The sequence below is a fragment of the Camellia sinensis genome, chromosome 4 (assembly GCF_055761805.1).
Source record: "Camellia sinensis isolate YWXY chromosome 4, ASM5576180v1, whole genome shotgun sequence".
In the NCBI taxonomy this organism is placed as follows: Eukaryota; Viridiplantae; Streptophyta; class Magnoliopsida; order Ericales; family Theaceae; genus Camellia; species Camellia sinensis.
The window spans coordinates 64,718,805-64,745,305 of record NC_138964.1 but is presented as its reverse complement, the minus strand read 5'-3'; the positions used below and the strand labels follow the sequence as shown (position 1 = coordinate 64,745,305).

General features: G+C 36.1%; 2 protein-coding genes and 1 pseudogene across 3 annotated transcripts; all 3 read right to left on the bottom strand.

The window, feature by feature from the left end:
- Positions 1-13,695: 13,695 nt before the first annotated feature.
- Positions 13,696-14,103, bottom strand: LOC145823809 (uncharacterized). Its single transcript, XM_082923330.1, has one exon. The coding sequence runs from the start codon at positions 14,101-14,103 to the stop codon at positions 13,696-13,698; it is 408 nt and encodes a 135-aa protein (XP_082779456.1).
- A 7,530-nt stretch (positions 14,104-21,633) lies between these two features.
- LOC114288857 (receptor like protein 27 pseudogene) lies at positions 21,634-23,288 on the bottom strand (annotated as a pseudogene). Its single transcript, XR_014366640.1, has 2 exons — positions 23,067-23,288; positions 21,634-22,904 (listed from the first exon to the last, which is right to left on the bottom strand). The product of XR_014366640.1 is annotated as a receptor like protein 27 pseudogene (transcript).
- Positions 23,289-23,378: 90 nt separating this feature from the next.
- LOC145823808 (receptor-like protein 6) lies at positions 23,379-24,620 on the bottom strand. Its single transcript, XM_082923329.1, has 4 exons — positions 24,604-24,620; positions 24,457-24,517; positions 23,538-24,358; positions 23,379-23,388 (listed from the first exon to the last, which is right to left on the bottom strand). The coding sequence occupies exons 1-4, from the start codon at positions 24,618-24,620 to the stop codon at positions 23,379-23,381; spliced, it is 909 nt and encodes a 302-aa protein (XP_082779455.1).
- Between the last annotated feature and the right edge of the window lie 1,881 nt (positions 24,621-26,501).

Genomic DNA, 26,501 nt, shown 5'->3' with positions numbered 1-26,501 from the left:
TCCCAGAAAGGAGCAAGCATGCATATATATTTATACAAGAACTCATGCTGAGGCCTTCCATCCCTCTCTCTCTCTCTCTCTCTCTTTCTCTCTGTCCCTCCTTCTCTCCCTCTCTCTCTCACTCTCATCATTCTCTCAGGTCTAATCATATATCTTCTAATAACAAGGTTTGTAATGAAAACCTATACTCTACTTAACATGCATGCAAACCAAGTGTTGGGTGACAGCCACCAAATCTACTGAAATCTGAATTTTTTTTTAATTTTTTTTTTGTATATCTGTGTATTTGTGTGGGTTTCTTAAAATTGATACACTAAAATTTTTAACTAAGGTATTTAGTAAGAATAATTATCATGTTGAACCCTTATTAAAATAATTTATAAACAACAAATATTGAACAACCACAAAATTATTATTCTTAATAATGTCTTTGTTAGTGATTGAATTGGGTTAATTTAAAACTAACTTTTACACAAATATATATTTCAGATAGACTCTGGATAAAATTAATTAATTAATTTATTTTCTTTTTAAGAATAATTAAATGCGGGTTCTCACAATCTACCCTAAAAAAATAAAAAAAATAAATTTCGTCCTCAAAATTAATTCGTACCTTTAGACTCGAAAAGTTGAGGGTAATTGGCACGTATCATATCTTCTCGTTACCACGTTGACTCCTCCATCCCATGATGTCTCCAGAGAACTCAAACCAATGGTATAGTTTTACCTCGTAATTTCTTCTTGCGGCGATCTAAAATTTTGACAGGCTTTTCTTCAAATGTCACATCTTCATCAAGATTAATTTCTTCCCAATTGATGATGTGAGAAGGGTGCAACTTGTATTTTGCAGCATAGAGATGTGGAAAACATTATGTACCCCGGCCAGTTGAGGTGGTAGAGCCAAACTGTGACATCCCTGTTCTGTATTATGCTAATTGGTCCTTAAGTTGGTTATGGTTATGTGTTTAGCATGGTTTTGTATGCCATTATGTGAAAATATGTGGTTTTGAATTTCTATCTGTTTACCGTAGGAATATCTGTTTGGTTTTACCGCTTCGGAAATTAAATTGGAGGCCTTATCGGCCACAGAACCCGAAATTGATTACGCCGTTGTGATTGGCATAATTTTTAGAGCCTACGGTGAAATTTAATTGAAAATTGATTCGGGTTAGATTAAACCGATTAAATTGATAAATTAAGTACCCCATTATTTTATATTAAAATAATTGTTAGTGGGGCTTGTTGTATATTTGCATTGCACTCTTCTTTAGCTCTCTTAAAACTCAAAATCTGAGTTAGACATTTGAGAGTGAGAGAGAGGCCAGCTATAGAGAGAGAAAGGAAGAGACTTGAGCAATTTTTGGCTCTAGCTTGGGAATTTGAAGATTTAACTCAAGAATTGACTAGAATTTGGAAGATTAAAGCTCCTAGGTGAGTAACCAACCCCTAACTCATGAATTTGAGTTGTGATTTCGTGAATTGAAGATTAATTTGTGATCTAGAACTTGAAGGGAGTTGGTTTTGAGGAATTTGAAGACTATATATGCATGCATGTATGTATTGTCTTGAATTTGCATATTTGAGCTTGAATTACATGACTCATGTTGCAATTTTGGTTGAAATCCATGTATTTGACCATCTTTTTATCATGTGAGATGAGAATGAAGGTTATATGTCACATGCATGTACAATCCATGGAAGTAGAAGCTTTGAATGCATGAAATGGTTACATTGGTAATGAGTTGGTGGAAAATGAGCCATGCATGTAGATAAATTATGAAATTGAGCATCAATATGTTGTAATTCTATGTTTGTACCATGTTAGTACATGATTATGTGAAGTTTGGACCGAAATCATGCATTTAGAGCCTTTGAATGTCGAGATGAAGCTCAAGAACTCAATCTGGAAAACCCAGATTTTCGATGTCCGCTCGAGCGGGTGAAGTGCCGCTCGAGCGGAGAAATCAAGCTCCCAGCATTTTTTGCAGACATGGTTCCCGCTCGAGCGGGGAAGTTGACGCTCGAGCGGGGAGCTATGTAGACAGGCAGTACGCTCGAGCGGCCGAGTTCACGCTCGAGCTGGAATTGAAGGCAACCAGTACTTTTGCAGACCTAAGGGTCCGCTTGAGCGGGAAGGTCCACGCTCGAGCGGGGACCCTATTTTCTGAAATCCTGTTTTTGCATTTTGTGTTCTGTTTTCCGTTCTCTTTCACTTGCAAGCACTCTTAGGCATATGTTAAGCATTGTAAATGAGTTAATGAGATAATAATAAAGCCTAAAGAGGAATATGTGAATTAAAGAACGAATTGAACTGTTAATGACCCTTTTGTGTTCATGAAACGTGTAGGGTCAGGCTCCAGGGCAAATCCACAAGCCGATCACTGTGAGTAATATCAATATTCGAAAGCTTGTTAATGTCCAATTGTTTCTTCCCTTAAACTTTGTGAGTTGTTAATTGGGATTGTGGACAAAAGTCTGACAGGAATGAATGGATGGACCAAAGGTCGTTTTGATATAAATGGATGGACCTAAGGTCGTTTTGATGTAAATGAATGGGCCAAAGACCGTTTTGACATGAATGAGTAGGCCGAAGGTCGTTTTGACATGAACGAGTAGGCCAAAGGCCGTTTTGACATGAATGAGTAGGCCGAAGGTCGTTCTGACATAAATGAATGGGCCAAAGGCCGTTTTGATACGAATATATGGGCCGAAGGCCGTTTTGAAATGAATGAGTGGGCCGAAGGCCGTTCTGACATAAATGAATGGGCCAAAGGCCGTTTTGATACGAATATATGGGCCGAAGGCCGTTTTGAAATGAATGAGTGGGCCGAAGGCCGTTCTGACATAAATGAATGGGCCAAAGGCCGTTTTGATACGAATATATGGGCCGAAGGCCGTTTTGAAATGAATGAGTGGGCCGAAGGCCGTTCTGACATAAATGAATGGGCCAAAGGCCGTTTTGACATGAATGTATGGGCCGAAGGCCGTTTTGATACGAATGTATGGGCCGAAGGCCGTTTTAACATAAATGATTGGGCTGAAGGCCGTTTTGTCATAATCGAATAGGCCGAAGGCCGTTTTGACGTACATAATTGGGCCAAAGGCCGTTTTGACATAAATGATTGGGCCAAAGGCCGTTTTGACATAATCGAATGGGCCGAAGGCCGCTTTGACAAGAATGGAGATCTGAATGGGCCAAAGGCCAGAATGTTTGGAGTTACAGTCACTTGATTTATATTTAGCTATATATCTATTAAGTAGGAAAATGAATTGGGCCCAAGGCCGTTTGGAGTATGTTGTTCTACATATTGTTTATATGACCTCTGTATTTGATATTATTCACTGGGCTATCGCTCACACTCATTCATGTGTTTGTAGGTGAGCCAAGAGAAGTCCACCCAGTCCCAGTGAAGTCGGCCAGGAACAATATGAGTTTGGAGAGTCAGCCTTGTGTCTCACGCACGAGACTCAACCTTGCCATTCTGTTATGTATTTCCATTTTGTCTTGTTGGCAAGGATCTTGAGTATATCGGTATGTAGTTGTGATATGGGTTGACTCAGTTTATATGATCCTGTCTGTAAAGGATTTTCTGGTATTGTATTTCGTTGTGGGTTATTAACGTATATGCGTATGGTTTGTTTTAAAGTGCATGTAAGCACAGCTCTATGGACAAAGTTTTAAATTTTTGCTTCCCTTTTGACCCCCTTTACTCTGATGTGTTAAGTCTGTTTTGGTTTGAGGCCGTAGGTAATCTTAGGATTACTGGCCGGTTACGTCCTTAACCCACGGGGGCGGGTTCGGGTCGTGACAGAGTGGTATCAGAGCACGAGTTAATAACTCACGCACTTGTCCAAAAGAGCAATAAGCGTCTAGAAAAGATCTAGGATGCATTCATGAGATAAGTATGAATTCTAAAGCATCGAGAATATGCTTAAGTGTTTTGATTTGGGCAATTATGTGCTCTAAGTTGTGCTGTACTTGCATTGCAGACTGTTTGATTACATATGCTCTCTAGTATATGCATATTCGTAGAATCTTTAGTATATTGTATAATGCAAGTTTAATCAGACGGTGAATAAGAACTCCGTAAAGTTATGTTTAACTTTAAATATTTGTTAATGATATGAAATGACAAGTACCATGGAATGCTATGTTGTGTATGAATGATTTTCTAAATTCTCCTTGAACATAATTGTGGTATCCTTAGCGGAGGCCCTCGCCCAGGGGATATAATACTGTGGCTTATGGTCATGAAGCCCTAGCCCGGGGGAAATAATACTGTGGCACAGACCCTCGCCCGGGGGAAATAATACTGTGGCCTATGTATGAGATATGTTGATGTGCTTGACCAACATGATATGTCACGCTAAAAGAAGTACCACACATGATTCGAATATGGGATATAAATTGTTACATCAATGTGTACAACAAGTTCGTTTTGTTATAATGCACATACATGAAAAGTTGGTTATGTGCATTCAATTCTGCCTACGGGTGTCTATTTGAAAAATGAACATGATTTGAGTATATAATTACTTAGTAAATGTTCAGCATGCGATATTTGATAAATATGCAATTATCTGTTACGTAAGTGATTAATTGCGTACGATATATGAAAGGAGAATATAACAATGTGCTTATGTGCGAATGTACTCATGTGATTTTGTGTTTAATTTCGTATTGGGCATCCCAGTATTTGGTAAAGTTCGATAAGAATTTGTGTAGAGTATGGGCAAATTAAGGGCATATGGGTTGGAAGGTTCTTCCACAGCCCGACTTGATAGTCCGGAAAGAGTAGTACAAGAATTGGCAGAGATCTTGAGACAACAGCGTCAGTTGCCGCTACGGCAAGAACCTTTGCCGCCACCAGTGTGAGAAACACCGAGGAGTTTGTTATCAGACTTCTGGGGCTCGTTATAGATATGGCAAAATGGACCATACGGCAAGGAATTGTCCCCGGACTGAACGAAATGTGAATGAATCCTCTGCCTTGGCTAAATCCGTACCAGTGGTAGAAATTGCTACTCAGGATGGAGTAATCACACTCATCCCAGAAAGCACTCAGAATGTTGTAACCATTATCCCAGGTATCTATACTGTTTACAAATGAATGCTTATGTGTTGATTGATTCTGAATTAGTACGTTTGTACATCTTCGCTTGGGATATTGTTTGATTCGGATCGGCATATATTTCATATCTGCTGCATGTGTATCTAGATTGGTTAGACCCACATGATCGAGACTGTATTCATTGGAGGTATATGCCCCGTTTGTGAAATTTGTGAAATACGTTTTGGGATATTGATTGACTCTGCACATGCACATATATATCTACACCCATGCTCAGGGTGATTTATTATGTTACCGTCTTCAATGACTAAACCACTGGAATTATGATTCTGTAATCGTGTGACCAAGTTGAGCGCCCTAAATGATGAACTCTATAAATGTGAGACCACATATTTTGATTGGTAGAAAGTTGACTGGGTGATGTGACTAATTTGGAACTTTTGCGTAACAATCCCATACTATGTGTACCCGAGGAACTTTGTATAATGTATTACTGTGCACCATGTTCTTGCATATAAGGCTTATTTGGGAACTGCTGTACTGATTATGATACGTACCTCCTGATATGAAACACTTTGATATGAACAGTAGTGATGAATGATTCTGATACGACCTTGAGAACTGATAAATTTAGGGCAGTTGTGAAACTATCAGCCATGTGCCTAAACAAACGATGTGAGCTTTACAGAATCAAATGTACCCTATTTGAGAAAACTTCTATCTGAATTGATCCAATAGAACCTTTGTCTGAATTGACCCGATAGAACCCTCATTGGATATAATTTGACGGGGCTTTTGCTTGGATTGATTGATAAGAACCCCTATCTAAGTTGATTTTGAAAAAGGGGGTTAAGAATTGTCTATAAATAAATGACCAGATTATTATTGGTAGGAAAACTGATGGACCCAAAACTTGAATCCGTTTGGAGTGCTTGACTTATTTGAAAGACCTTTTGTGGGCTATCAATAGATTGATCTACCTATGAACACCATTGAGAACCAACCTTCAACCATTGAGGACATATGTGTTATAGATGAACTGAATTGTACAAATCCCGTGATTGGGTGTCTTAAGGAACGATGCTTGTGTATTGTCCCATCCTGGTTGGTTTGATGCTATGGGGACTGATGATGGCAGATTGATTTGACTATAAGCAGCACTGAACAATTGTCCTTGACTGATCAGAATATGTTGTGTATGGGAGAGTGGTTGCTTCAGTGTTATCGGATTTTGGAAGATCAGGTTACGGTGAGTGGTATTATGTTTGTTTTGATGACATTCTTGGGCCGTCCTTTCGTGCTAGGGGACGTTAAGCCTATGTAGCACCTTTGATCGAGATACCTTTTGCCACCGACGGTTTCGTACGGGTGGGTTTGACTAATCGATCTCGAGTCGGCCACCGACGGTCATGAACGGGTGTGCTTGATTCCGAGACGATTATTCCTTTGTTTTGTCCGGAATGTCATCCTTTGGTATTATGCAGATGTTATAGACATCCAAGAAGCTTTGAAAAATCCTGATTATCCATAAGTGTGCGAATTCAGTACACCTTGTGAACGCCTGCCCAGCGCCATTATATTCTGTAATTGGGGCCCTGAGGATGTGTAAATTGTGCTTAACATGTGATTGACTCCTTTGATACGACCTTTGCCATTATGGAGGTTTATATATGAATTGCCTTATGCTTTTGATGACTATCAGATAATGTGGAAAGACTCGATAGAACAGGGAATTGAATATCGAACTAAATTGTGAACTGTAAACTGTTGAATGAATTGAGAACACGTGTATTATGTCAGAAATTGTCTGCTTCGATGCTATTGTACTTTACAATCAGTATTATGGGGATGTCTGGATTATGTGTATTGTGTGGGTAATTACTTCGATGTTACCTTTGTTGTTTCGGGAATCAGTATCTGGATCCACCTTATATTCCTGAAGACTTTTAATTGACCTTGGATAATTGTGATGAGTCACTGGACTAAATACCGAATCAGATCGTGAATTGGGAAATTATTGAAGAATGAATTGAACTTTTGTGACACGGAATAGACCGAACTTCTGTGATAAAGTTAGCTGACATTGAAATAAATATGTTGGTGACCTACCTTGAAGAGGGCAGTTGGTGAATATGTCTAAATATTTTTCGGTGCCAACAGGTCGAAGTTGAATTTCAGATAGTGGCGGGACTACTTCAACCTCTCTCCATTTTGGAATGGAAATGGGAATATGTGGCTACGAATTTCGTTGTGGGGCTACCTTGAGCACCCAAGGTATAAGTCCCATTTGGGCTATTGTAGGTAAAATTATTGAAGTTGCCCATTTCTCCCTATAAAATTCTATATGATGCTTGTAGACTAGCCACTGTTTACATCGATAAGATCGCTCGTTTACATGGAGTCCCAGTATCTATTGTTTAGACAGAAATTCTAAATGTGTTTGAATTCTGAAAAGCCTTCAAGAGGCAATGGGGGCTCAGCTTCTGTTCTGTTATGTTACCCGGATCCGGAGGTTCCTTTATGGAACTGGTTATTCGTAACCTTACGTGTATATGTTTTGTTCTATTCCGTTCCGTTCTGATCTGTTAATGCTAATGGATGTATCACGTAAACTTAATCATGACTTATGGTTTCTGTGTATGATCTGGACAAATTATGAATTTGTTACGAAACTGAATTATGATTCGGCGCTGTTTTCCATCCGCAAATTGATGTATGATCAGAAAGAACTTGTTAGATTTTTGGGAGGAATGCTCCAAAGATATGCATTAGATTTTTCAGGGGAGTTGGAAAGATCTATCCATCGTTGGAAAACTTTGCTTCCAACAACAGCTCACGCTCTAGTTTTGGCATGGCACCGTACAAGCCTTGTATTGCGGAAAAAGGTAAATCTATGATTGACTGAGAATAGAGCGTTGCTTGATTTTGAGACTAAGTGAATGCCTATTAAGAATGATTGGAACCGTTGAATGAAAAGTGTTCCGAATTGTTTCGACTAAAGGTAAATTAAGTTTGGAGGACCAAACTTCCTAAAGGGGGGAAGACTGTGACATCCCTATTCTGTATTATGCTAATTGGTCCTTAAGTTGGTTATGGTTATGTGTTTAGCATGGTTTTGTATGCCATTATGTGAAAATATGTGGTTTTGAATTTCTATCTGTTCACCGTAGGAATATCTATTTGGTTTTACCGCTTCGAAAATTAAATTGGAGGCATTATCGGCCACAGAACCGGAAATTGATTACGCCGTTGTGATTGGCATAATTTTTAGAGCCTACGGTGAAATTTAATTAAAAATTGATTCGGGTTAGATTAAACCGATTAAATTGATAAATTAAGTACCCTATTATTTTATATTAAAATAATTGTTAGTGGGGCTTGTTGTATATTTGCATTGCACTCTTCTTTAGCTCTCTTAAAACTCAAAATCTGAGTTAGACATTTGAGAGTGAGAGAGAGGCCAGCTATAGAGAGAGAAAGGAAGAGACTTGAGCAATTTTTGGCTCTAGCTTGGGAATTTGAAGATTTAACTCAAGAATTGACTAGAATTTGGAAGATTAAAGCTCCTAGGTGAGTAACCAACCCCTAACTCATGAATTTGAGTTGTGATTTCGTGAATTGAAGATTAATTTGTGATCTAGAACTTGAAGGGAGTTGCTTTTGAGGAATTTGAAGACTATATATGCATGCATGTATGCATTGTCTTGAATTTGCATATTTGAGCTTGAATTACATGACTCATGTTGCAATTTTGGTTGAAATCCATGTATTTGACCATCTTTTCATCATGTGAGATGAGAATGAAGGTTATATGTCACATGCATGTACAATCCATGGAAGTAGAAGCTTTGAATGCATGAAATGGTTACATTGGTAATGAGTTGGTGGAAAATGAGCCATGCATGTAGATAAATTATGAAATTGAGCTTCAATATGTTGTAATTCTATGTTTGTACTATGTTAGTACATGATTATGTGAAGTTTGGACCGAAATCATGCATTTAGAGCCTTTGAATGTCGAGATGAAGCTCAAGAACTCAATCTGGAAAACCCAGATTTTCGATGTCCGCTCGAGCGGAGAAATCGAGCTCCCAGCATTTTTTGCAGACATGGTTCCCGCTCGAGCGGGGAAGTTGACGCTTGAGCGGGGAGCTATGTAGACAGGCAGTACGCTCGAGCGGCCGAGTTCACGCTCGAGCTGGAATTGAAGGCAACCAGTACTTTTGCAGACCTAAGGGTCCGCTCGAGCGGGAAGGTCCACGCTCGAGCGGGGACCCTATTTTCTGAAATCCTGTTTTTGCATTTTGTGTTCTGTTTTCCATTCTCTTTCACTTGCAAGCACTCTTAGGCATATGTTAAGCATTGTAAATGAGTTAATGAGATAATAATAAAGCCTAAAGAGGAATATGTGAATTAAAGAACGGATTGAACTGTTAATGACCCTTTTGTGTTCATGAAACGTGTAGGGTCAAGCTCCAGGGCAAATCCACAAGCCGATCACTGTGAGTAATATCAATATTCGAAAGCTTGTCAATGTCCAATTGTTTCTTCCCTTAAACTTTGTGAGTTGTTAATTGGGATTGTGGACAAAAGTCTGACAGGAATGAATGGATGGACCAAAGGTCGTTTTGATATAAATGGATGGACCTAAGGTCGTTTTGATGTAAATGAATGGGCCAAAGGCCGTTTTGACATGAATGAGTAGGCCGAAGGTCGTTTTGACATGAACGAGTAGGCCAAAGGCCGTTTTGACATGAATGAGTAGGCCGAAGGTCGTTCTGACATAAATGAATGGGCCAAAGGCCGTTTTGATACGAATATATGGGCCGAAGGCCGTTTTGAAATGAATGAGTGGGACGAAGGCCGTTCTGACATAAATGAATGGGCCAAAGGCCGTTTTGATACGAATATATGGGCCGAAGGCCGTTTTGAAATGAATGAGTGGGCCGAAGGCCGTTCTGACATAAATGAATGGGCCAAAGGCCATTTTGATACGAATATATGGGCCGAAGGCCGTTTTGAAATGAATGAGTGGGCCGAAGGCCGTTCTGACATAAATGAATGGGCCAAAGGCCGTTTTGATACGAATGTATGGGCCGAAGGCCGTTTTAACATAAATGATTGGGCTGAAGGCCGTTTTGTCGTAATCGAATGGGCCGAAGGCCGTTTTGACGTACATAATTGGGCCAAAGGCCGTTTTGACATAAATGATTGGGCCAAAGGCCGTTTTGACATAATCGAATGGGCCGAAGGCCGCTTTGACAAGAATGGAGATCTGAATGGGCCAAAGGCCAGAATGTTTGGAGTTACAGTCACTTGATTTATATTTAGCTATATATCTATTAAGTAGGAAAATGAATTGGGCCCAAGGCCGTTTGGAGTATGTTGTTCTACATATTGTTTTTATGACCTCTGTATTTGATATTATTCACTGGGCTATCGCTCACACTCATTCATGTGTTTGTAGGTGAGCCAAGAGAAGTCCACCCAGTCCCAGTGAAGTCGGCCAGGAACAACATGAGTTTGGAGAGTCAGCCTTGTGTCTCACGCACGAGACTCAACCTTGCCATTCTGTTATGTATTTCCATTTTGTCTTGTTGGCAAGGATCTTGTGTATATCGGTATGTAGTTGTGATATGGGTTGACTCAGTTTAGATGATCCTGTCTGTAAAGGATTTTCTGGTATTGTATTTCGTTGTGGGTTATTAACGTATATGCGTATGGTTTGTTTTAAAGTGCATGTAAGCACAGCTCTATGGACAAAGTTTTAAATTTTTGCTTCCCTTTTGACCCCCTTTACTCTGATGTGTTAAGTCTGTTTTGGTTTGAGGCCGTAGGTAATCTTAGGATTACTGGCCGGTTACGTCCTTAACCCACGGGGGCGGGTTCGGGTCGTGACACAAACGGTATGTCACCTCTCCTATTTTGTCTAAAATTTCGAAAGGCCCAATGAAGCGAGGTGACAACTTTCCCTTCTTTCCGAAACGAACAACTCCTCGACAAGGTTCTATGTTTAGAAACATATGATCTCCAACTTGAAATGCTAAAGGTCTTCTCCTTTGATTTGCATAACTTTTCTGCCTACTCTAAGCGGTCCCTAGTCTTTATCTAATTAATTTCACCTTCTCGGTAGTTTCTTGAACTAACTCTGGCCCTAAAAGGTGTGTTTCTTCGACTTCCATCCAACATATTGGTGATCAACAAGGCCGTCCATACAGAGTCTCATAAGGTGCCATACTAATACTTGCTTGAAAACTATCATTGTAAGAGAATTCAACTAGTGGTAAGTGTCTCTCCTAACTACCCTTGAAGTCTATCACACAAGCTTGAAGCATGTCTTCTAAAGTCTGAATTGTTCTTTTTGATTGACCATCAGTTTGAGGATGAAAAGTCATACTAAAACACAACTCTGTACCCATAGCCCTTTGCAGACTTTGCCAGAATTGTGACGTAAAACGAGGATCACAATCTGACACTATTGAAACTGGTACTCCGTGTAACCTAATGATTCCTTGAATAAATAATCAACTTAATGATTCAAGTGTCTGCTGGTCCAATTGGTAGGAAATGTGTCATCTTTGTTAACCGATCAACCACAACCCAAATGGCATCATGGCCTTGCGGCGATCGGGGTAATCCCGTTACAAATTCCATTGTTATGTGTTCCCATTTCCATTCAGGTATTGGTAAAGGTTGGAGTTTCTCTGCCGGCTTCTGATGTTTTGCCTTCACTTGCTGACACGTCAAGCACTTAGATACGAATTGTGCAACATCCTTCTTCATTCCACTCCACCAATACTGTCGCTTGAGATCCTAGTACATCTTGTTTCCTCCCGGATGAACCGCAAAACTGAATGGTGAAATTCTTTAAGTACTTCTTCTCTCAATTGTTCGATATTTGGCACAAAAATTCTACCTAGATACCTTAAACTACCATTTTGATAGAGCGTCCAATCCGATAAAGACTCCTTGGACTCTAATCGTGCCTTGATGAAGTCAGTCTCTTGAACAAATCTTTGGGCTTCTAGCACTTTGGTAAGAAGTTGGGGTGTTATAACTATTGTAAACAACCTAACCTTCCCATTTTGAGTTTCTGGTTGTAACTTAAACTCATTTACGGTATTTACCATTTCCTATTCTTTAATTGATATGTTGGCTATGATCTCTCTTCTCTTTCGACTTAGTGTATCTGCTACAACATTAACTTTCCCGGGATGATAATACAAAGTGAATTAATAATCTTTAAGGTACTCCATCCAGTGTCTCTGCCTCATGTTCAAATCTCTTTGTGTGAACAAGTACTTCAAACTTTTGTGGTCGGTAAATATCTCAAACTTTTTGCCACAAAGGTATTGTCACAAAGTCTTAAGTGCATAGACCACAGCCGCCAACTCCAAATCATGAGTAGAATAATTTTTCTAATGATTCTTCAATTGTCTTGACCCATAAGCTACTACCTTCCCGTTTTTCATTAACACGCCACCTAACCCTTAGAGGCATCACCATAAACTGTGTACCCGATGTCACGTTTGAGTATGATAAGTATAGGAGTGCTTGTCAGTCTCCTCTTGAGTTCTTGAAACGACTGCTCACAAGTTTCGTTCCATTCAAACTTTACTCCTTTTTGTGTTAGGCGTGTCATCGGCTTGGCTAATTTGGAGAAATCTTGAATGAATCTCCTATAATAACTTGCTAATCCCAAGAAACTACGAATCTCAAATGTATTCTTAGGTTGTTTCCATCCCATTACGGCTTCTACTTTAGCAGGATCCACTGATATTCTCAATTCAGACACAACATGACCTAAGAATTTTCCTTCCTTCAACCAAAATTCACGTTTGCTAGCTTTAGCATACAATTGGTTCTCCCCTAGAATTTGTAAAACGGTTCTCAGATGTTGCTCATGATCTTCCTCTGATCGCAAGTATATCAAAATATCGTCAATGAATACTACCACAAATTGGTCCAAATAAGGTGTAAAAATTTTGTTCATTAAACTCATGAATACCCCAGGCACATTCATCAAACCAAATGGCATTACCATGAACTCATAGTGGCCATAACAGGTTCGAAACGTAGTCTTGGGTATATCTTCTTCTTTGACTCAAAGTTGGTAATATCCCGACCTAAGGTCAATTTCGGAAAAACATTTTGAACCTCTTAATTGATCGAACCAGTCATCAATTCTTGGTAATGGATATCGATTTTTAATGGTGACTCAATTTAGTTGTCAATAATCGATGCACAATCTTAAGGTTCCACCCTTCTTCTTCGCGAATAATGTTGGCGCTCCCCATGGAGACGTACTTAGTCTGATGAACTTTTTATTCAACAGTTCTTGCAACTGCTCCTTCAATTCTCGAAGTTCAGTTGGCGCCATACGATGTGGTGCTATAGAAATTAGTGAAGTCCCAGGTTGAAGCTCGATCTTGAAATCTACATCCCGTTTTGGGGGTAATCCCAGTAATTCGTCAGGGAAAACGTCAGCGTACTCGCACACCACATGGGGTAATCCTGGATCCTTTCGATTTTCATCTTTCAAAATTAAGCTTGCCAACCACCCAGTTAGTTGATCATGCCACCGTAATTTGCGACACATTGGAGTTAAAGAATCTTGTTTATCTCATTTAAATTGAACCTTTGTGCCATTAAGAGAGGATGCTATCACCAATTTACGGTAACAATCAATAATGACTCGATGAACTGACAACCAATCCATTCCTAAGATGACGTCAAAATCAAACATTTTCATAACTCTTAGATCATAGATCAAATATGAACCAGAGATTTCTAGTTCACAAGATTTACATACTAGATTTACTCGGGTTTGACCACCTGAGGGTGAAGCAACACTTTTACCTATCACTAACGTTTCTGGCTCCAAACCCATACTTGATACACATGCAGTGGATATAAAAGAATGCGAAGCTCTGGAATCAAACAATACTTTAACCCAAGAATTCATAAGGATTAATATACCATGAATTACTGATGGGTTACCAACATCTTCTTCTTCATGGAGAGCATACATTCTTCTTATTGCCTGTTGGTTAGTCCCACCTGGTTTCTTTCTATTTCCAGCTCCTTGTGGTTGTGTTCTTGGTCGACCTACATTCCTAGAGGCTTGTGGTTGCCCCTTGTTGGTCTAAATATTTTGAGTGGGCTTAGAACCTTGTCCTGGCTGGCATTTTTTGTATTGTTGTGCCCCTCGTTGATCCATAAAATATTTCCCTCCTTGAGTACACTCACTTCGACGATGCCCCTGTTGACCACATCTGAAACACTTTCCTTTCCACTCATTCACAAAGTTTCCTCCTTGCTGGTTTCCTCGATTTTGCCTTTGTTGCTGCTGCTGCAACCCTCTGGCATTAAGTGCTGGTGCAAGATGGTTTCCGGTGATACGAACTAGACCGCATCCACATGATTGGTTATTATTCCTTGATCGCTGATTTTGAATGCGTTCGAAAGCCACTAATTCTCATTCCACAATTAAAGCTTGATCCATCATTTGAGCATAGGTAGAAATTTGCACTGCGATCAATCTTCCTCTAATGTCTGTGTTCAAACCCCATTCAAATCGCCTAACCTTATCCTCTTTATTTACTACTATAGCTGAAGCATACCGTGAGAGAGCCTCAAAACAGTTTGCATATTGAGTAACTAACATTTTTCCTTGTTTCAGTTGGAGGAATTCTTGAACCATTTCTTGTCTTAGCGAGTTAGGAAAACATTTTTCCATGAATAAGTCTTCGAATTGTCTCCAAGTTAATGTCTCTATTTGTCCAGTACTTTTGATCATTTCCCACCAATGATCTGCTTCCCCTTCCATTTGAAACACTACCATAGTCACTCTATCTTGCTCATTTTGGATGTCAGAAGTATCTAGCAACTTCTTAATTTGTCTTAACCAAGCTTCAACTTCATAGGGGGTTTGATCCACTAAGGAATTTGTGAGGATGTAGCTTTTCAAATTTTGCTATCATTTTATATTTTCTTTGATCTTGGTTTCGAGGTGGTATATTGCCTACCCTATTAGCAATTGTGCGTATAATTCGAGTGACATCGCCATCAGACACTCTATCACCATTACTGTTGTTATTATTTCTTGTTCGTCCAGCCATTCTGCACAATGGGATTTTTTAGTAATTTGTGATTTATTCATTTATTCATTATCATCATCATCATCATCATTATTATTATTATTATTATTATTATTATTATTATTATTATTATTATTATTATTATTATTATTACCCAGTAATCATTCTAAAAGAAATAGTTTAGTCACTCAAGATACTTCTACTGTTAAAGCTATAGAACAAATATTCACTAAATTAACTACTTCGGAACAAGCTTCACCATCTAAGGAAAAAGGTCTTACTGTCCTAAACCAACCTTTAGACAAGACTTCTACTCAATCAGAAACTGATACAACTGATAATAAAATTGATCAATTAGCTCAACAATTTCAATCTTCTCATCTTAATAAACTCCACTATCTTAAACATCAACCGACTACTCTTACTAAAAATTGGTATTCTCGACCTACTCCATCTGACCTCCAATATGAAGAAACTAATCTTTCTAATCAATTTTCTGTACCTGCTAAAAAATTACAGAGATAGGTTTTTCTCTTGAGAAAGGAATGCTCTCAATTTTTTCTAACTCTTCTTCATTAATTACTAATCCTTGATTAGGTATTGAGGGCAAAGTTGTTGACCTAGAACTGACTGAAGAGTTACTTCTTATAAAGAACATGAAGAAGGTAACATGAAGAAGGTAACAACACTAATAATAATACTAAAAATAAACTAAACTAAAAGTTAACATGAAGAAGGTAACAACACTAATAATAATACTAAAAATAAACTAAACTAAAAGTGAAATATAATACTAAAAGAAAACAGTTTAAAAATACATTAATAATAAAACTTACAATTGTTTAATGGAGTGAAATAAACAATTCTTCAAAATACATAACTTGAAAACGAACTTGAAAAGAAAATTACAGATATAGGTTTTTCTCTTGAGAAAGGAATGCTCTCAATTTTTTCTAACTCTTCTTCATTAATTACTAATCCTTGATTAGGTATTGAGGGCAAAGTTGTTGACCTAGAACTGACTGAAGAGTTACTTCTAAATAATCGACTCATTTTTCATTAATTAAACTGTTTTACAGGAATCTTAATACATTGTCTAAATTTATCATGTTTTCACATACTATGCTTTCACACATACCCATTTCGGAGGACCCCTAAAATCCTATACTGCCTAACCAAAGGATTGACCAAGGACAAGGACGAAGATTGGGTGGCTAGTAACAAAGTGGAAAACACAGATATAATTTTGACAAACTAAGATGACTGGAAACAGATTAACAGACAGAAAATAGAGTTGACTCAATAGAAGTAGCAAAGCAGTAAGCAAGAGATCTCAACATAACTTGGCTCTATTATTATTATTATTATTATTATTATTATTATTATTATTATTATTATTATTATTATTATTATTATTATTATATTTATGTGCAATGATAGTAATTAAAGAAAAACAAAACTTCATTAATTAGATTAAACCAGCTACAATCAGCAAAATACAAATAAAACAAAAAAAATAAAAAAAATAAAAATGCTACGGGCAAAAGATAGCCCCTACAAATCCAGGTTAACTCCTACACCAAAAAATTCTAAACTAGGCAATTTTACATAGTAAGCATACAAAACAATTGGTTAGCTTGGTTTGTAATTCCCTTAAAACCACTAAAACAACCAAGGAAAGTCTCTCCTCACAAGGGCTTTCGGCTACCACGCGGCTTGGAAAAGCCCTATGAATCGCAACATCACCCTCACAAAGACAATAGTTTCCTACACACAATGCCCTAGCAGCTGCACCGGCTCCTCTCGATAGATCCTCCAGTCTTTGAAGTCTACTGACCCATCTCTCTTCACAATTCTATTTGGATCGGGCACGATATACTGAAGGCTCCAAATGTCAAAAAGGTTGTCCATCCTATTGGTGAAACCATCCAAGAAAGGGCCTAGCTGATATAACCAGGGAGCCTTTTGCCTCAAAATTTGGACAGGTCTAATATAGGCACCTACCCAACTCTCAAATTTAAAAGCATAACTTCCTAGGGGATAAATTCTAACATGTACAAATGAGCCAATTTGTAGCCCATTTCGAACATCCCAATTCTCAAATATAGCCCTTATATCTCCATTGCTTTCGTCAGTATTGCCCTCTACAGATTCCTCTTCGGTGTTAGACTCAATCACAATTATCTCCAGTGCGTTGTACATTGGTGCAATCTCTTCGGGTTCGGGTTCAGGCTCATAGTCTTCTATCGATGCAATTTCTTCGGGTTCAGACTCAGGCTCATAGTCTTCTACAGGCGACTCCACCTCTTCACTTGGGTCAGATTCTATGTCATAGTTTTCCACTGAATCTTTCTCATTAGAGTTAATATCTACTGACCCTGGCATCCTACAATGAAAAAGGTTATAACTTAGTTAAGTCAAAGAAAATTACAAGTTAACATAAGGTTTTCTTAAACGCAAAAAGAAATATAATTGCTACCCATGGCCCAAAGGTTCGAATCTAAGCTTTGATACCAACTTGTGACGCCCCGAATTTTTTTGGAACATCATAAAATTTAAATAACAAAATAACTTGCTAAATAAAAATTGTAACATCTAATTAGGAAAATTTAAATTCTCACATAGTCAAAGTTTAACAACAAAAGAAAATTTTGAGTCCGCATACAACATTACAATATTCTTAATTACTAATACAAGAGATAATAAAATTTTATTTTGATAAGGTCTTGACTTCATGTTAGCCAAGGTTCTATATTAGTAGCAGCTCCAACCTCAACTTCCATTCCTTGCTTGTCAAAATCTGGCATAAAACGCCAGGGCAACAAAATATATGCCATGAGTTTTGCAATACAGTAAGAAAACATAACCAACCTGCCATTCTTTTTAAGAGAAAATAATCAGATCATGACAATTAAAATAATAATAAAAATTAACAGCATGATAAATGTAATAACCATTATAATAATTTCACCAATTTTAATAGTTTAGGTGACATTCAAAATCTCACCAAAGAGATTTTCTCACCAACCACTAAGCCATGACTATGGTTAATTGGAAAACTCCCCCTGGTCAAATATTTAAGAACTACAAAGGTTGCCCATGCCTAGAGTTATATACCCAAGTCATGGCATCCGTGGTTTGCCCCAAGAGAACGGTCTGCTAGGGGTATATAACCTCCCTGCGTGCCACCTGCACATCCACCCTTATTCCAAAACCAAATACTGATAAGGGTTTAATTAAGTCTTGTGCCATCTTAGGGTTTCATGACACAATTATATACAAATTATTAAAAACCAAGGCTCATCCTGAACTACCGATATTAACCCTCGATCGTTAACTTTATATACCGTTAATCATTTCAATTAGTTTTATATTAATCACAAATAATTTAAATTTCAATCACCAATAATGTTATATCAACTCAACTCATTAAAATTCCCAACATAAAATATTACACATGCCAAATGTACAAAATTAAAAAAAAAACAGTTAATTTAAACCATGGTATGAAATGATAACGTAGATAAATAAATAAATAAATAAACCATAATCACACACATGCATGGATTTTTAATTTACAAGATTAGACTAGCACAATATTAAATTTTAGTCCAAATAAACAATTGAAGAGATAATTTTGGTTCCTCCCCAATCTGCCAGAAATTTTCAGAATGTAAATCTCGTAATTAAAATTATAAATAAATTACTTGTACAACTCTAAAATTCATATAAATCTATAGAACACTCAATAAACATGTTATGGTAATTTTTCAGAAAGCATTTTTCAAAAATAAATTATAAATAATTCTGAAAAATTCCAAGAAAGTTTATGACACAGATTTATCACATTTTCTTAAATTAATTCTATACTTAGATTTATAAATCAATTCCATAATCTAAAAATTTATTATGAAACTAGACTTCTCAAATTTCAATTTTTATTTAGAAATTACCAGATTTGGTTTAACATAGAATTTTTAATGATTTTTCAAACATATAGTAAAATCTGTCTATAGTTCCAGATTTGGTTAAAAATTTATATAAATTCGTATAAAATCAATAACTGTTCAAACAATTCCTGGATAAACTAGAAATCATTTTCAACAACTTTGTAGAAGAAATCATCTCAAAAGTTTGAGTATAAAATTAACTAAAAGTTCGTACAACTGTTTGACAGATTTAAGGGCGAAAACAAAAAATCTTCAATCTTCTCTTTAAAGGTATAAACTACACATGCAAGCCTATTTCCACAATAATACCATAACTTTAAGAATATTAATATCTTCAAATATTTGATATGCACATCACAAAATTTATATACAACTGTAAATAAAATTCTATCTATAATTATTGGTAGAAACACAATCTGAAATTTGAACTTAAAAAGAAAATAAGTGGGTTGAGAGAATTTTCTTACTTAGTTGTAGGGCTGAAATGGGGTAGTGAAATGGTAGGAAAATTTTAACTTCCTTGATCTCCTCCTCTTCTTCCTCTCCTACTAGCATAGCTTGCTCACGGAAACTCTCTCTCTCCGATCCCAGAAAGGAGCAAGCATGCATATATATTTATACAAGAACTCATGATGAGGCCTTCCCTCCCCTCCCCCCCCTCTCTCTCTCTCCCTCTTTCTTTCTCATCATTCTCTCAGGTCTAATCATATCTTCCGATTCCAAGGTTTGTAATGAAAACCTATACTCTACTTAACATGCATGCAAACCAAGTGTTGGGCGACAGCCACCAAATCTGTCAAAATTTGATTTTTTATTTATTTATTTATTTATTTTGTTTATCTGTGTATTTGTGTGGGTTTCTTAAAATTGATACACTAAAGTTTTTAACTAGGGTATTTAGTAAGGATAATTATCATGTTGAACCCTTATTAAAATAATGAATATCCACAAAATTATTATTCTTAATAATGTCTTTGTTAGTGATCGAATTGGGTAAATTTAAAACTAACTTTTACACTAATATATATTTCAGATAGACTCTAGATAAAATTAATTTATTTATTTATTTTCTTTTAAAAATAATTAAATGCGGGTTCTCACAGCTTGGTTACAACAAAAGTGATTTTAAACTCAATATAATTAAAGCTCTAGGCTTGTACAAAAAAACTACAACAATAACAAAAGAAGCTCTTAGCTCCAACCCCTCCCAAGCTATGGCCTTTGTGGAAGTAGATCAACCGTACCTGAAAATGGTTTTCCACATAAAGTGAGTCAAAGTTTAGTAGAGATATTCGAACATAATGTATGAATCTTAACAAAGTTATAAGGTGAATGCATATGCAATTCTCGTACCAAAACATTTTATATATCTTTCCAAAACCACGCAATGCCAAGTTTATATCACAATTTATGAAAACATTTCCTTTTTCACAGAAAACGGGGCAGTGGATACAAGCACTGAGAATCTCTAAGTACATCTCTGCAAGTAGGCTATATAAGCAATACCAATTGTCATTTTTATCAGTACTAAGTAGAAGGCTCGGCACCAAACCATGCATGTTTCTGGACTTTCACCAAGGATACACAGGCCAACAATTTACCACAACCACAACCCCTACCCAGATTGATCAAGGTATTTATCCTGTTTTCTCAAAACAATTTACATCTTTAATGTGTTAAGTATACAACAATACTAAAAAATAATAGTAATAATTTAGGAATGAAATAAAAAAAAAAAAAAAAACGTGACTCTAGTTTACTGTATAACAAAATACGATTTTTTTTAAAAAAAAAATCATTAATTATAACAAAATATGAAAATATATTGAATTTTAATATATATATATATATATATATATATTTGCATTTTTTCTATTTGGTGAATTTTTTAATTTTTTTTCCTCAAAAATATTATACTTTTTAAGTATATCTAAATTAGATGTATCTAAGAAATAAAAAATTTGCGTAAAATATTAAAAATATTGACTAAAAAGGAAAAAAAAAAACTCAATTTTCTGAAAAGTGAATTAAACCAAACAAGGTAAACATATTATTTTTTTCATTCATATAACGAATTACTGATGAAAATAAGCTAAGTGTTAATCCGCTGTAATTAGGAGAGGTCGATGTAAATTTACCTAACCAAGCACTCATTTTCTTATTCATTATTTGAAGTAGAGAAAATTATTTTTTAACCATTGGATTAGATTTTCAGCATTAATGATTTGGACAAATTATCTCCAATCGGACCATATGAACTGAAATCATGAACAATAAAGATTAAATAGATACAATTAATAATTTAAAAATAGTAGAAAATGTGACTATAGTTTAGGGTATAAAAATATTTTTTTTAAAAAAAGACTACTAAAAAGTGCCCAATTCTTGTACCTTTTTCAATTGCAGCTATTAGGGTCACAAAGCTTTATTTTCACTACTCATTTATTACGTCCATGATTTTATTTTTTAAAATTTTTCACATGATGATTTCCAATCAAGTGCTATGTATAAACATCAAAGGAAATAAACTAGCTTTATTAAGTATGATACAAATAAAGTGCTAAGAAATTGAAAAAGACAAGATAACAACCATAACCAAGCCATAGTTTTTCATGATCAAGCAAAAGAATGCAGAAATTCATTGTAATACATACCAAAGGACACCACTTGCATTGGCTAATTTCACCTTCCTCTGTTCCTCTGAACATGCTTTTTAAATCTCTTTCTGCTTTGGTTTCGTTCACCTTCAATGATCCTCACAAGCCATCGAGGTTTTCCTCTAGAGAACATAAGATATCCCATGACAAGTCCCCATACCAGCCCACATGCATAACCTGGCAATATGACATACCAATTGAATCCACTTAAAGAATACGTATCGTCTTCTTGTTGTGGTGTCCTAGGGTCGCTGCATGTACTTGACAATGGAGGTCCACATAATGCCAAGTTGCCAATGTAGGAATCATTTAAAAATGTATCAAATTGGTTGCCTTGTGGTATCGGTCCTATTAGTTGATTCTGCGTAAGGTTCAAGACTTCAAGGGATATCAAATTCCTTAGTTGTTGAGGGATCTCGCCAATGAGTTTGTTGGAAGAAAGGTCTAACCACTCAAGCATTGTCAAATTAGCAAGAGATGCTGGTATATGACCTGTAAGGCTATTATGAGATAAATTGAGCCCTTGGATTGAATTTAGCCTTCCAATGATTTCTGGAATCTCACCTTCAAAATTGTTTTTTGATAAATCAATGGCAATGAAAATGGTTAAGACTTTTTCCATTTCAATGGTTGATCCTTTGATTACCATAGTCAAAAAATCATGATAATAATATATAACAGTAGGCCCATCTATCTCTATGTATTGCAATTGAAAATTGGCTTCTTTGACATTCATCATTGCATTGAAATTCTTGAAATATGCTTTTGGCAGTGGACCAGTAAAATTATTGTCTGACAAATCCATAACTCGCAAGCTAAGGAAGGGAAATTTGGCTTTGGAAGTTGGCATAGGTCCATGGAATTTGTTAGATCTCAAAATTAGAACTTGCAACCAATGTAGTTTTTCCAACCAATATGGAAATTTGTCAGAGAACTTGTTACATCCAAGATCTAGCACACGTAGCATTTTGCAATTGACTAAAGATTTTGGTACTGTACCCTCAAATCCATTTCCATTAAGGTTGATAGTTTTGAAGGAATTTCCCTTTACAAATGTATTAGGAATTGTGCCAGAAAAATTATTCTTCCGCAGATTGAGCACAAAGAAATATGTGCTGAAGTTTCCTAAACATTGTGGAATAGAACCATTAAAGCTATTGCTAGACAGGACAAGAAATCGAAGGGAAATTGCATGACAGAGCATGTCTAGGTCACCACTGAAGTTATTTGATGAAAGAAGGAGAGCAGTAAGGTTCACGAGTTTGAAGGTTGAACTTGGAAACCTACCATGTAAGTTGTTATTTCTCAAATCAATAATAGTTAAATGAGTGGATTTGAACTGTTTTACATGGCCAGTCAATTTGTTATTACTGATGTTGAAGCAATGCAATGCTGGTAAGCTGAAGACCCAAGACGGAATTGTACCGTTGATTAAGTTATCTGCTAAATCCAACCACTCTAGATTTGGAAGTCCAATTATTTGTGATGGAAGAGGTCCTGTTAACTGAGTAAATTAATAAAGAAGAAATTGAACCAATATATAAATAAAGAAGACCTTTTACATTAGGTAAAAAACCTGCGATTTTACCTTCAAAATTATTATCCCGAGCTGCGAAGTAGACGAGATTTCCCAGGTTTGAAAGTGAAGATGGGAGCATGCCAGTGAAATTGTTTCGTCCGATTTCTAATTCAATAATTTCCGTAAGGTTTCCGAGCGACGTAGGGATGGATCCATAAAATTTACAACGACCGGCATACAAGGCTGTCAAGGACTTCAAATTCCCAATTGAGTCGGGTAGTTCTCCAGAGAAATTAGTGACCGAAAGCGCCAAGTACTGGAGAGGACTGCTCGAGTTTATAAACTCGGGAAAATAACCAGTGAGAGCAGCATTATCAACTATACTCAGCTCATTCAGATGTGGTAAATGGAATATTCCGTCAGGAAATTTTCCAAGCAATCCACACGAACCAAGATCGAGAAGTGTTAAAGTAGTCAGATTGAGCAAGGAATTCGAAACCACTGAAGATATGTTTACTCTCGCAAGATTAAGTTCTCTTACCTTGGTTAAGTTTTGAACAAGTAATTCAAAACCCGGTTCTTCCAACCTCAAACCATTATTGTAAGAGAGATCAAGCGAGATCAATTTGCTCAGAAAGGAGACTTCTATAGGGACTTCGCCAGAAAAATTAGAGCCAGAGAGTTTGAGGTCTGTCAATCTAGTGAATCGTCTAAATTCAGATGAGATTGGAGACATACCAAAGTCATTGAAAGCAAGGTTGAGGCTTTGGAGGTGAGGAAAGTAGTAGAAGATGGTGCTATTGGGGTGGATGGCGCCGTTGAGCCAGCTGCAACTGAGGTCGAGGCCAATTACTTGATTTGTGTTGTTGTCACACTCGACCCCGTCCCATGAGCAACAATCAGAACCCTCCTTCCACGACTCCATCTTCGGATAAGAAAAGATTCCGACAGAATCACAGTAATCGCCGTAAGGAGATCTATTGAAGGAAAATTGTTGCTTAAATTGGAGCAATGCAGAGGTCTGTTGTTGAGTGCAGAGTTGGGCATGCAAACAAGTAATCTGGAAAAAACAAAGAAACAAAAAGAGGTGAAAGAGTTGATTGTTAGAGACCATCTTTGCTCCTAGATTCAAAAACAAAGGTTGTAATGCTTGCTGACTGTTAACAGGGGAGAGAGGCCAAATGCTTTATAGGCAAATGTAGGTGGTGCAATGCAAAGCCTACAAACAATGTGAACATTCTTAAATAAAGACTGCCGTATATCACTTTTTTTTTCTTCATATTTTTATATCACCGGCCTACATACATAACAATGTATATCATTTGTTTATATTAATTTCTAATTAATAATTATCTTCAACTAAAGTAATTATTCGTAAGTATTTGACAATACAAAATCTACTTTATTATAAAAGTGTGACAAATTGTCATGTTTTTTACTTTTTACGTATTCTGAAATTACCCTCCTAAATTTATTAAACATCAATAAAATCACAGACAACCATAGACATCTTTTGAAATTCAAACACCTTCAAACATCAAACACCTTAAAATAATCAAGCACCTTGAAACATCACAATCTACTATCAATCAAACACCATGGATGTTTCAGATCGGTAGCCTCATGGAATTTACATGATCCTTAACAGCCGCAAATAAACTATTCTAATTTTTTTAGATGTTGATCTACTCTCCACCATGCTCTTGTCTTCTTTAGAGTTCTATTTGTTCTTCGGGTATGTATTGTTTTATTGTTCTTTCTCATCTCTACCTCAAACCCTCCTCTTTCTGTTTTTCTTTTTTTTATTTATATTATTTATACATCGTTTGGTTTTGATCATACAAAGGTATATATATATATATATATATATGTCATGTTCGTGTAAAACATTGATTTTACCTGATTTACCAGAACAATGCAAGTAAATTTTATATTATTACTAGCAGTGGATGCAAACACGATGAGTTTGCAATTGTAGGTCCAATCTTTCTGATGGTTTGATTAATGAGGAAGATGTTTTAATAATTTCAGTACCATGACCTGGTCAATATTTGTCTCATCTACTACCTTCTCATTTTTTTTTTTTTTTTTTGATCAGCCAAAAAAGAATTTTATTGATGAATATTCAAGCAACCAGAGAAGATAAATTAATAAAGAGGGAAAATGCAAAAAGCGTCACAGCAGACACCATGAGGGCTATCCGATCATATGCTAGCACCCCTTAAATGTTGGTGAGAAACCAACAAACACTGAAAACGGAGAAACAAATTGAACACACATTCAGATCAAAACTCTACTGTGACCACCCCAACTTCAGATTAAAACTCTTCTCCCCAAACACATACTGATTTGCCTCAAATTGAAAATAAAGTCCTGGACTAAAAAGTTGAACACCTTTAATATTGGTTTCATCCACAAAGCAGTTCTAATCTTGATCAATTCACATAGCTTTGTCAAATTCAAATCATGAAAAATCATGAAAATATATCAAGAAAATAAATATTTTTGCAATGATATACTCATCTGGAAGAATTTTAGCTTTTAATGTTAAAAACACTTAAAGTTCTCATTATTACTACTCTATGTCTAATTTTTCAATTTAACTATAAAAAAAGAAAAAAGAAAAAACCTAACTACTCTCCTATGCAACAATAAAATTATCAAAATTGTTCATCAAAAAATATTTCTCATATCATTAAAAATCATTAATTCACTTAATAATTTATTTACAAAAAAAATTAATTATTAATATTGCATAAAAAAATTTAATTATTAATATTGCATACAAATTAGAAAATAAATTTTAAATTAAAATATTAAGATGTATAAAATTTATAAACATCCTTCATTTAAATATTAAGATATATAAAGTGATAGTTTGAAAGAAGTTTTGTATTACAATTTTGGAACCACGTGAAATAAAATTTTGAGATTTCTACGAAAATAATAGTTTAAAAGAAGTTTCATATTCCAATTTTGGAACCACACGAAGTAAATTTTTGGGACCAGCGAATGATCACATCACTGTGATGTAATGAAAGTTGCGTATAAATCAATCCAAAAAATTGAAAGGTTTACATTATTTATTTATTTTTTCATAGAGAGGACATAATTTATCAATAAAGAAAAACAAAATATACAACGGTAGTAAGATTTATAAGATTAAATTAAATTTTTATTAGATTTATAAGATGCAATTTGTT